The sequence below is a fragment of the Pagrus major genome, chromosome 7 (assembly GCF_040436345.1).
Source record: "Pagrus major chromosome 7, Pma_NU_1.0".
NCBI lineage: Eukaryota > Metazoa > Chordata > Actinopteri > Spariformes > Sparidae > Pagrus > Pagrus major.
The window spans coordinates 26767262-26780684 of record NC_133221.1 but is presented as its reverse complement, the minus strand read 5'-3'; the positions used below and the strand labels follow the sequence as shown (position 1 = coordinate 26780684).

The following is a 13423-nucleotide window of genomic DNA, read 5'->3' as shown; positions in this document are numbered from 1 at the left end:
TCAAAGTTCAGAATATGCAGAAATAATAATAATAGTAATAATAATAATAATAATAATAATAATGATAATAATATCTATATCAACAAAAACAAAACAAAAATACAAGAAATGTACATATATACAGAGCAATAATGCCACACTCAGAGTGAGGAATTAAACAGTTTGATAGCCACAGGCAGGAATGATTTCCTGTGGCGCTCTTGGGCATCTTGGTGGGATCAGTGCTGAATGTACTCCTGTGGCTGACCACCACGTCATGGAGTGGATGAGAGCCATTGTCCAAGATGACATGTAACTTGGACAGCATCCTCCTCTCTGACACCACCGTCAGAGAGTCCAGCTCCACTCCCATAACGTCACTGGCCCTTGCGGATCAGTCTGTTTAACCTTTAACACCAAAAACACCAAAACAGTGAACAAACACATAGATTGAACACATGTGCATTACATCAACCAGACTTAAAAGTCCTGTGCTTCGCCTTGCTATGTTATGCTGTGTGCTATCTAGGCCCAGTTCAACATTACCAGTCTTTGAAGAAAAGGTGCTGGTGGAGAAGGTTGGAATTCCAATGTTGAACAATGCTGTTCTTGCTGGGCAAGGTCTGATGAAAGACAGCAGATGGAGGAAACTGGTCACTCCTTTCCTTTGCAGGAATAGCAGCTCGGTGCTAACTTACTTTGTGTTCCTCAGATTGTGGAGTTAGCTGGCAAGCTTTGCATCGCAGCTGCTGGTGCTAACTGATCTGGAATACTAGCAGGACCTTGTGTCGCTGCAGTGAGGAGAAGTTATTTTGGCCTGCTGGAAATGTAGCTTGCAGCTCTCAGCAGCTGTTAGGCCCAGAAGAATCCAGTAGAAGAGAACTTGAGGGCAGGCAGGCCCGTGGGGAGAGAGGTGGAGAAGAGAGAGAACAAAGGAAGGAGCTGGAGTTTTGACTATCTGGTCAGAGGGGAGTCTGTCACCTTGACCAATAATAGCTCAAAGCTGAATTAGCACCTAGGTGTGAAGACTGGGGAATTCTGGGAAACTGAGTTCAAATTTAAAAGAAACTGAGTCCATTTTGAAATCCACAGTGAATGACATCATCTGTGGGTCCCAACAGAGTGACATGATGAAACTCCATATCTTTCATTTTTCTGTATTGCTTTACTGGATTGAAAACATGCACTGAGATGCTGCTTACAGCACTTTTTTCAAAGCATTATTGAACCCAAAGCCTGAGACTCTCATCCAGTTAGTTAAACTGAACAAGCCTCTTGGATGAGAGGTGAAACGTCTTCAAGAAACTGAAACACGTCCAGTTGCCTACTATACAGCATTTAGAATTACCATGACCTGGATGAGTGAGAATCTTCATCAACAACCCATAATCTCATTTTGAAATTTTTTAATGAATGGATCTTTGTCGGCTTTAATGCAAAATGAAATAACTCATACTATCTGCATGTATCATCATGATTGCGTCATGGTGTGGTCATTTCTTCAGGCAGTTGCCACACCTGCAGATGCTGTAAAAACCAGATGGGTTTTCATTTTCCAGAGAAAGGTGTGTCATTGCAGGCGTCATTACAAATTGTTTCTCCATAGACAGTACATGTGGTAACTTTGATTAATCAGCCCTACATCTGCCTACAGCGTGCCTGTGGAAAGAAACTTGCAGTACTTTATAATAACCTATAACTCATAACTGAGTATGTTTTACAAAGCATTTCATTGGTTTTTAACGGTTAAATTAGTCAATTAGTTGAAGTTTATTTAACTATACTTTTGCCATTCATTATTGATGGTTATTATAAATCAATCAATCAATCAATTCATACTTGTACTGCAGGAAATGTACTACACACTATTTTACTATTGTCATAGGAAAATTTGGAAAATCAAGGACTCAGAGAGTGAGATTATCACTGCCACTAATACAGAGAAAAATACATTTAGAGGTCAATAACTAATTTTCCTGCAGTATTTATCCCATCCAAAGTAAATACAATGTCACCTATGCAGCTAGAGGAAGCCATTCACACAGGACAGCAAAGAGAGGACAGAAAAAAAGCAGAGAAACTCTGAAATGTGATGTTAGCGATCAGCCTTATTTGCTGTAAAAGAGAAGTAAAATATGACTTTAGACAGAGGTAGACTTTTTTAAGTGCTGTTTCATTGGATAGCTTTACATTGAACCAGTGTTTTTCTGGTCACTCAGTGTATTTTGTGGGCATACCAAAACAAACAAACAAAAAAAATCCTTGTCAACTATCATTGTCCTTAAGCAATAGATCGACAATGCTGCACCAAAACCGGTTTACAAAGCTATTCTACGTTATTGAGTATTTAAATTACAACTTGTCACCAGTAATGCGAGTCCACCCTTTCTAGAGAAAGATGTGTCAGAAGGTTTTTTTCCAAAGAAAATACAGGTGTGTGTCATTGCTGTAACCATTGCCATTAGCCATCTATCAGTGTGTGATAATGAGTGACATTTTGAAAGTCGTCTTCAATCTTCTGTATTGGTTGTAAGTAAGAAACTACATTAAAGGACGCAGGCTTTAACTCATAATGCATAAATTCGTCATAATGAGCATTAATTTAGTTATTCAACAACTCAACACCAGTTCAATTGTATTATTGACTTGTAATAACTTTTGACTTTCATCTTGTTCCATCATGAGGTCAAAATTTGAATTTGTCCAAACTAAGTAAGACATAATCCCACTGTGCTTTGTGTTGGAAAATTTTTGCATATTAACACACAAAATTAAGATGGTGAACGTGGTTAACAAACCTCCTGAACATCATCTTGTTAGCGTTGTCATTGTCGGCGAGATAGCATGCTGATGTTAACATTCATAGCAAAGCACAGCTGTGTACACAGTATCATTGTTTTTTAATCATTAACTTTTATATCTGATTGAATCAAAACACAGTGTCACTCTGATCCTTTCAGCCAAATGATATTTTTCACAATGTACTCTATGGGTGACCCGTCATGTAGTCTCCCATGATGGAAGAACAAGAGGCAAATGGTCCATTTTAACAACCTCCACATTCATTGACAACAGATGGGCTATTACACTTTACTTTAGGGCTAAAGACATTTTCACACTGACAGAAATAGCTGAAAAAATAAATGTTCAGGTCAGAAACTGATTTTGCAGCAGTACTTTATATCACATAAAAATAAGGAGTTATTGTTAATTTATGCTGCTAGAGGGACAGCAAACCAGCAGAAAAACCGTAGTGCATAAATATGTCAAAATAAACAGTTAATTCTCTATTAAATGTGACTTTGTGATGAGTATTTGCAGTGATGTGGTAATAAAATATGACCTCAAATCAATGAGCATCATGCGACAAACAACCTCATATTATATAAGCCTGAACGTGAAACTGAGGCTGTGGTAAGTGAAGAACGTGATTGAACATTTTGTAACATAGTTTAATTAGCAACCGTCTGTGTCAGAACTAATAAAACAAATATTATACGTTTTACATACAGTAGGTAGTATTTATTACAGGGCTGTTGCACTGGACTTCATTGTGCTTGTTTTAGCTATTTACTCCTGCTATAGTCATATCCCTTTCTGGTGAAAGGTCTTCACATAACTAAACTGAATGTTAGGTAAACTGTATTTTTTTAAGATACCATCATCACTTGCTGCTGCTCCCCAGGCTGCTATGATTGCTTCTAAACTTTGGGGTGTGGTTGGCCACTGTTGACCAATGTGAGTGAGGGAGAGTGAGATGTTTATATGTGGGATGGTAGACAGTAAAAGACACCTGTGGTGAGTTCACTCTGTGTATCTTTAAGGTTTCTCTGCTCCAGAGAAAGTTATGTGCATGCTTTTGACTTTTCATTAACTTTTCATTCAGGTTCCTAACCTTAACCCTCAAGACACTTCTTTTTTTTTTTTTTTAAGATCCCTTCTAATCCCACAATGGGGAAATTCTCTTTTTCACTCACATTACACACACATGCACACACACACACACACACACACACACACACACACACACACACACACACAGTGTATAGAGGAGATGAGTGAAGGGGCCTTGCTCAAGAGCACCTCGGCAATGCCCAGGATGTGAACTAGCATTCTCCATTACTAGTCCACATCATTTGTGGTCCAAGTGGGACTTGAACCGGCCACCTTTGAGTCCCCAAGCCACATTCATCACATTATATCTCATTCGTCAATCTGTGCACAAAAACAAAGGTAAAAACTGAATTTTTTTGATTTTAAGGATTTGTGTGTTAATGAGTTAAATAGTCACTGTGTCCAGCTGTTGCTTGCCATGAAATATTTACAGCAGACAAAAAACCCCCACAAATTGTCAATTCATTTTTATTTTTGTGAACATATTTAACAAATGACATACATTTGTGACATCATTAGTGAGCTTTATGGGTGATGGTAGGCTAACTGTTAGCTGGTTAGCCCTGCTTTGAATTGTTATGCTATGCTAGGCTAACCATGTACAGACCTGATGACCTGATGATTTATTATTTTTGTTATTGCATAATTTAAATTTAAATTTTGAAGAGCGAAGTGATATTATGTCTTCATTCAAATAATCCAGGTGACATGTCAGAGAAGTTCCAAGCCCAGTTCTCTGGCAATCAGTTCAACCCAGAAAAATGGTCAGCCAGAATCTTCTCTGACGAATTGACTCTTCAGTCAGTCACCATCCACATCTGCTCCCCTGTTCTGTCCTCGGTGGGTCTGTATAACCTCCAGCTCCACATAATGACCACAAGTAGCAGAAGGAGTTTTGCAGTGGGATCATTTGTGCTGCTCTGCAACCCTTGGCTGAAAGGTGGGTCCATGTCCTGGTACTCCTTCCTGTTAGTGCCTGCAGTTTCTGCTATTATGTTGCCATAAAAGTCATTCCACAACACTGCCATTGCTTTTCAGATGATCCAGTGTACATGCCACTGAATGCCCAAATACAAGAGTACATCACGAGTGATTATGGGGTGCTGTTTATGGGTAGCCATTCAAACGTTAGAAGGCGTCCCTGGTCGTTTGGTCAGGTATGTGACACTCAACTGTTGTCAATCAAATGTGACAAAAAGGAGAGACCAGCCAAGTTAAGAAGGCAAGAGGTCATTCTGTAAGAATTCAGGACAGCTACATCTGTGTTTCCATGTGTGCAGTATGAGCCTGGGGTCCTGGAAGCATGTCTGGAGCTCCTACAGGTTAGCCCACAGCACCTCAGTGACAAGAACAGAGACTACTACCGACGAGCAGACCCTATCTACCTCAGCAGGGTGATCTGTGCTATGGTGAGAGACAACAATCTTGAATACTGGATGTACTGTATGTGCAACAGATATACAAAAACATGCACATGCATTCCCTCTCATACCAGAGTTGTTGTTACTATTATTGTCATGACTGAAATGAATTGAGCAATTGAAAGAAAGAAAGGTCAGCAAAGTTTCTCCTCCTGTCTAAGGTAAATTGTAATGATGACCTGGGTATATTGATGGGTAAGTGGTCGGGCAGCTACAAGGATGGTGTCAGGCCTACGGACTGGAGCGGCAGCGCAGACATCCTTCACCGCTGGGTCTCATCCAACTGCAACCCGGTGCGCTATGGCCAGTGCTGGGTCTTTGCATCTGTCCTCTGCACAGGTACTTTCAAAGATTGTGACACAAGAGTGCATTTAGGCAGTTTAAGTGTTATTGAGCTTTCCCCCAATGCAGAGCAGTTGCCCAGCATCTCATTGAATTTTAACTGGTTCATTGCCTGTTCAAAACATGCAGCTTTTGCTTCACAATTTAAAATCTGGGTGATTACATCAGTGCCGGACTGCAACAAATTACTACAGCAAGTTGTTGCACCATGCTGAAATTTTGTTTACATCCACTTCCCCATGAAATCACGTGTTCACTGTTAATTCAAAAATATCTTAATATTGAATAATGAATATTGTATGTCCAAATTGCACCAAATTTGACACTGCACTCCTGTGGGGCCTCAGCAACAAACCTGCTAAGTGTGCAGTAGATCAGGTGAACAGTTCTCGTGATATGCAATTAACATACAGACAGTTTTTGGTTGGTTTTCCACAGTTATGCCTGCACTACACTATGCCTGAGTTACATACAAGCTTTCTCACATTGGTCAACAGTGGCAACATTTCTAAAAAATCTTCAGCTCCATTTGCACTGGAATTATTCCTTTAGGGGAGGCGGTGTGATTTTCAAAGTACCTGCCCTAGTCAATGATTTGAATCTGTCCAGAGCACATATGTGGGTTATTCCAGTAAGAGACCAAGTGGATCGCTGAGTTTTTTCTGTGGGAAGAAAAAAATGATTTTGCTGATCTGGTTGAAGGAAACATGTTGACACCACAATATAGGCCTATTTAGGAACTAATACCATGATGGTTTACATGAATTACAAACAAATGTTTCTCTCTCCTCTGTTGTTGTCTGCTGATAGACACTGATGTTTCAATATAGACTGTTTTGAGGTAAAATCTAACAAACTGAAACTGTGTGCAAACAGATACTATTCAGAAAGTGTTGGGTTTTTGTAGTTTTTTTTTTTTTTAGTTTTCATGGTTGGTTGTTTTTTTTGTCATTTGCATCAACTGACCTATTGTCATAATCACTATTACACTACTACATGTGATTTTTAAAAAAAAAACTTCTTAATACAGATGATCTTGGTCCATCAAACATTCAAGGCTGACTTATTTTTTTCAGTGATGAGAGTGCTGGGGATTCCCTCCAGGGTGGTGACAGTTTTTAACGCAGCCCACGACACTGACGGCAACACGACAATTGAAGAATATTACTCGAGCACAGGAGAGAAGCTCAACATGTCAAAGGACAGCATTTGGTTGGTGTCTCTTGCATTCAAAGACAGTTAAACCTTCTACTTACCTTTAAACTGCATTCTTCAATAAGCACTATGTTGATTTGTGTTTTTTTAATCCAATACATTGTTGTCTCTTTTCACATTAACCTAATGATAAATGAATCCAGAGAAGAGTAGAGGCCTGCTGGTCGATGTCAATATCTGAGTCATATTTGTATTGTCTGCTCTGTTTTTCTTGCAGTCGTTTGCCTGTGTCATGTATTCTGTTCTGTGCATGCATGTCCATGTTCGTTGGTGTATGCATTACTGGTGTATGTGTTTGCATCCATTATTGTGTCTTTTCGCAGGAACTTCCATGTGTGGTTGGAGTGCTGGATGAGGAGACCAGACCTCGGTCCAGAGTTTGATGGCTGGCAGGTGGTGGATCCGACCCCCCAGGAGACGAGTGGAGGTCTGTGCCCCAAGTGGGTTTTAACATAGTGCTGTCATGTACTTGGATTTCAATATAATTAAAGGAACACTATGTAGTTCTGGGGAAGACATTTTAATCAGAAGAGAAAGATCAACATTGACAGATTTTTTTTTTAATGCCTAAACAAACTAAATGAACAAACTCTTTATTTTCATGATTTAATAAACTGAAAGTGGGAGTAAATGGATCAAACACATCATTCTCTGCAGGGATATACCGCTGTGGCCCTTGTCCCGTGGTTGCCGTCCAGCAACACTACCTCAGCACCCGTTACGACACTCCATTCATCTATGCCTCGGTTGATGCTGACATTGTCCGGCTGATTCTGCGCAATGGACAGGTGGTGGGGAGGAAGGTGGACACTGAGGGGGTTGGACAGCTCATCTACACCAAGAGCATCGGCTCAGACAAACCAGAGAACCTGGCACAGAGTTATAAGAGCAAGAAAAGTAAGACAGGGTCCTCAGTCTGTGAGGCTTTCTATAAAGAGAGAGCTAGTTTATACAGTAGTTAAAGTTAAATACAGTAAATGTTTTCTTCCTTGTAAAGCAGAAGTAGGCTGTGCTTTTCCTCAACAATCAGTATGTGATTTCCTCACCATTTACTTTCCTTTTCCAGGGCCGCAACCATCCGGCTCTACTTTGAACCGTGGGATGATGGGTCAGTGGTTGTGTAACAAATCGTTTTCATCCTCAAAAGAATTTGCTTCTTTTTTCTCCACGTTTTATAAAGTTTTTTTTTTCCTTTTTTTGTCCTTTTGTCAATGGAACAAGGACAGTCACAAAGCTTCATGAGGAGTGGTACACAGCTACATTACCCACAATGCAATTTATCCACTGAGTGACATCAATGGAGGCAATTTTTGAGATTAAATTCAGCTTCAAATAGATTCACAAAAAAATCACTTCATGCTATTTTTTTTTCACATATACAGTAGTACTCCCCAAGCCCTGTAAACACACTTTAATGTGTAAAATTGATGGAGTTACCCTTTAATAGGTCCCTTGTCTGATATGTCCTCAGACCTCTATCCCCACTTGAACCAGAAGTTGTTCAGAAGTTGTGGTCCATTTTGCAGGCCACCCCAAAGCTCTTATTTAGGTCTGAGGTGCGATGAGCGAGGATACACTTATCTCTACCAGCCGACATGCCCCCTTATTGGATATCAGCTATTAATTGGACGCCGTGAGGGAAACATGGATGCAATTATGGCTGGAGTTTCTGTGAGCCAGGAAAAAGCCATCCACAAATTTTCACTTGGACATTGATACATTTCCTCAAGACAAACTTTTCAACTAAGCTGCACAACCATTCACTGCACAATCACTCAGACATCAACAACACTTGTCAGTTGTTCTGGAAACCTTAAATTCCTCCTTAAATATCCACATACCAGTAACTGTGTTATTTTAAGACAAGAAATAGGTATTTCTACTTCCATGTGATGCTCCATATTACAAAGTCTAATTTTCAAAATTCTTCTTTCGTGACAAAATATCTCTCACTTTTACAGCGGTGAGCACATGTTATTCATTGTCCGATAAACCACAGAGTGCACCAGGTAAGCTTCCATTCTGTTCATGCTGTCACAATAAATATGCAGAGTGTCTATATTGGCTTCATTTTTACAATGCCACAGGTTCTTTTCCACTGAAAAGTACGAACACTGTCATAGTCAGAGCTTAGATTCCTTCTGGTACCATAACTACTAAAAATGTATATTCTAATAAGTAGTTACATGCTTAGCAGTAGTAATAACAATGCTAGTGTAGTAATACTTTGGATGAAAGCATTCTAGATTATTTATTCATGCTCTCTCGCTTATCATTCATTCACTTCTTTTCCACATCATCAACCCTCTTAACGTTGTTCTGTAGTGAGCAGTTTATTGAGAGTTCTTGCTTCATGCTTTTTGTTTGATGTGCCCCTGCCACGAGGTAAAATATTACATGTCTCGAAGTTGCAGGTGACCAAATAGGACTTTTTATACTCCAATGCCATATTTTATTTGAAATATTTTACATTGAGACTAAAATCTAAAAATGATAATTAATTGTTTGTGCTTGGTCATTTTGAGGTCAGTTGCAGAACCTTAAAGGGACTAGACCCAAACCAATACTTGATTTTTGGGGCTGGTGGCGATAGTAAAAAATTCCAATAGCAATTTCCATAACAGAAATCTGTATAAAGCAGGTTCAAAATTCTAGTTTTATTGTGTTGACATTACAGCCAAGGGTTTTTCAGAGGGAATTCTGGATGTCTTGTTTTATCATGCCATTTATCAGAAAATACTGCAACAGTGCTAAAAAAAAAAAAAAGTTTTAGAAAGAAAAGGTTTCATAAATCAGGCTCTGACAGATATAATAATTCTATACATTTTGAGACAAAAAATGGTAACACGGTCAAAATTTCAACTATCACCATGAAACTTTTTACCATGACAATTATTTTTTTATATTACAAGTTTTCGGATATTTTCCATCCAAATATGCAAATGAGGTTATCTAATTTAATATTAACACATAACACATTTGCATAAACTTCTAGAAGAGCAAGCTGAAATAAAATAAACACCTAAATGTGTATTTGGGCATGAAAGAAGGCAGCTGAAACAATTAGAAGTAATGTCTACATACTTTTGGCCCTTTACTGTTTGATCAAACACAAAAAACAATGCGTTCGAGGACCAAAACAGCCATGTAAGCATGCACATTTAGAAACAATAGCAGTAGTTCATCTTTCACCTGTAACAATAATGCAATCTATTCTCCATGGGTTTGTCCAGTAGCCATGTCTCCTGAAGAAGCCTCATCCGATTTGGAGGTGTCCCTGAACATAGATGGAGAGCCAACAGTGGGTGAGAATATTGCCATTTGTGTGACGGTCACAAACTGGTCAAGTAGCCCGAGGGTCCTGATGGAACACCTCGACGCTCAGCTGAGGGAGCTCAACAGCAACGTGCAGAACAGCTTCTGGAAAGAGCACAAGCAAGTGCACATACAGCCGGGTGATGGTGAGGCAGTATGAATGTGTGCAGTGTCTGACACTACTGTTGCATGATCGTATTTAGTTGTACTTCATTTTTTATAACAAATTACTTTGTTGGCTACAGAACCTTCAAACAAACACTAAGGATTATTTCCAGCCTGTATTTTATTTGCTTTGTTCCTCTTTTGTTATTTTTTTCCCACATCTTTTATGTTCTCTGCAGTTTTGAAGCTGCACCACACCATCCCTTCCTCTGAGCATGAGTCGGTCCTGGCAGATGATGACATTGTGAACGTGGCAGTGGTCATAAAGGATGTGAATACCAAAGAAAGAGTCCTGGATGCGCAGGAGTTCAGCATGAGCTCACCCCAGATTACCATAGAGGTACAGCAGCATCCAGCTTCAAGTACTGCAGATAAACTATGCAGCGTTGTCTTCTTTTCTCTTTCTTCTTCATCTTTCTGCATTCTGATCTCTTTCGTGGGTATCAGTTGTTCATGACAGGATGCAGTTATTGTAATGAAGAACACAGAAATTCATAACAGAGAAGTATTCAGCATTGATCCGCCCTCACTGGTCATCTGTGAAACACAGTTTGGTGACCTAAAGCTTAGAACTTCTCAAACTCATTAAATCATATCATGATGTTTATTTTACATCATATTAGATGCACAGAATTTGCCATACACAACAGTTTTGAGTCAGTTTATTTCCACCATAAAACAGTCTTATAGTTTAAGAAGTCACCATTGTCCAGTCAACATTATGTACTAGCACTTCTAGCTGTGGGTCTGTCTGTTGAGCACCAGAGCTAATTATTATCTAATGTCTCTTCAATGTGTCTTTTCCACAGATTGAAGGAGGAGACAGCATCGAGATCAGGAAGGAGTACACAGCCCAGGTGTCCTTCATCAACACCTTTCAGAAAACTCTGAACGGAGCTGTGCTGACAGTCGAGGGATTTGGCTTGTTAGAGGACAAACAGGATGCCAGGTAAGTCTGTCAGACTTTAAAACGTACAGTAAATCATCATTCTTAAGTGGTAGTTCTGGTTGTTGCCTGCCTGATGCCAAGGATCCACCTCTTCTTTGTGGTTAACATGGCTCTGAAAAACGTTAGTTTAAAAAATGCTGTGTTAAGTCAGGACTGTGAACACAGTGCAACATAATGAAAGCTGAATGCTCGAACACTCCGTTTTCCTTAATTATGTTTTTATACACCATTTTAAACCGTTCTCATGATTTTGTCCCAAAATCTTCACAGACATGACAAAGGTTGATTTCATGAGAATCACCCAAATAACAGAAGAGCAAACTGCACTGAAAATTTTAAAAGTTGACTTTACTTTACAAGTAAAGTAAAAAAAGAGAATTAAATAACTTGTATAGTTAAATAAGTTGTACAATATAAAAAGTTGCCTCATTTTGAGGTACTCTTTTCCTCAATTCTTTTAAGTACAGTCACGTTGTCAGATTTTGCAGTGGGCTGACAACGAACAAATAAATGGTTTGGTCCCATGTCTCTTTTGTCTTGGTGGCTTTTTATTGGCACAGACAATGAAGCAAAAGTTTCACCCCAGAGAGGAATACGTTAGCTAATTAGAGAAGAGATTCAGCAGACACATCTAGTTGGGAGGTAATACATCACCAGGCTAAATACTGGAACAATTGAACTGCTTTGGCATTTGCTTTTTCTGGCTTGAGAAAGGGCAGAACGAGAAGTCTGGGAGCCAGAAAAATCTCTGCACCTGGCTGTGGAGTTGTTGAATAATTGGTGGTATTAATCAACACTCATCACCCACACACACTCTGTGGAACATGGGATATCTCGCTAATTTCCCCCTTTTATTTATCATACAATATTACTAATATTACCCACTCTTGTGTAAAGCAGTAGTTCTCCTGGGAATATTCTGTGTTTGTCTTTGTGAGAGCTGAAATTTGGAAAAGATTGAGTTTCTCTTCTCTCTCTCCCAGACTGACTCTCCTGAAGCAAGGCGACAAAATAGAGAAGAAGGTGTCCATCACGGCCACTTCACCTGGCACTAAAGTGCTGATAGCCACTTTCTCACACAGCAACAGCCCCAACGTCGTTTCCAGGTGCTTCCACAAAGTGTCTGTAACCAGGCAATGACACTGAAGAGTTCACCCTGCCAAAAGCTTCAACAACACGAAACAGCAAAAGTACACATTCATTTTGTTTTACTCTGACATGTAACATGTTTGCTTTTTTTATCCTTACAATATTGTATTTGGGTTTTTTTCCCCCTAACACTCAGGAAATGTGAATTTTTTTGATTTCTTTTGTATGAGGCCATTTGAGGAATTGTCCTGATTATTTTGTAAACTGATTTTGATGTGTAAAAATGGTGGATTGTCCTTTTACAGCTTAGGACGGACTGCGCTGCATTGCAGTAACTCAGTAATACCACTAGGTGGCAGCAACTACCCACTTATATGTCTGATGTTTTCCTTCTGAGACTATTAAAATGAAGAAAAATTTTTAAAAAATTCTGTTTCTTCTGCACTTTGATACATTTTTATTTGTGTACTGATCAAATTAAGACACATTACCAACACGGGAGCAGGAGACCTTGTTGCAGCAATCATTATTGAGACCTGTTTTGTAGTTGAAAGAAAACATACATATGTGTCTTTAGCGTGTTAAGATACGTCATGGTTGCTTGTTCTGATGATAAGAAATACGCTGCTACAGTGAAAGTTAATACCAAATTCAGTCGTTAGGCCTACATGTAACTGTACAGTCACTGGCAGCAGCCTCAACAGTTGTATTCGTAGTGACAGCAGCCACAGCATGAAATCCTTCATGTCATGAAGAACTGACTCTTCAAATCAAGAAATGTAAGTCCTCCAAATTAAACTACAAAGTACATTGCTTGTCGATGCCCTCTGATAGAAGCACTTCATGAGCTGAAGCCACCATTGGCAGGATAACATCTGTTGTCTATGCCTTCCAAGGTGGTTACAAATCTGAAAATGAATCTGTTATATGATGTAAAGAAGCTATGGTATAGGTTTGGTGGGGTTTAGGCACAGAGACTACTTGGTTAAGATGAGGGAAACACTGTGGTTTGGGTAATATGATGACTTCATAAACATGGAGCTACGCCGTTGTG

At 39.4% G+C, this 13423-nt stretch overlaps 1 protein-coding gene across 1 annotated transcript; it reads left to right on the top strand.

Annotated features, from left to right (window-relative positions):
• Positions 1-4581: 4581 nt before the first annotated feature.
• LOC140999702 (protein-glutamine gamma-glutamyltransferase 5-like) lies at positions 4582-12775 on the top strand. The gene is made up of 11 exons (XM_073470223.1): positions 4582-4813; positions 4912-5030; positions 5154-5282; positions 5456-5633; positions 6713-6848; positions 7175-7278; positions 7509-7748; positions 10085-10312; positions 10511-10671; positions 11141-11280; positions 12264-12775. The coding sequence occupies exons 1-11, from the start codon at positions 4582-4584 to the stop codon at positions 12418-12420; spliced, it is 1824 nt and encodes a 607-aa protein (XP_073326324.1). The 3' UTR covers positions 12421-12775.
• The last annotated feature ends 648 nt before the right edge of the window (positions 12776-13423 follow it).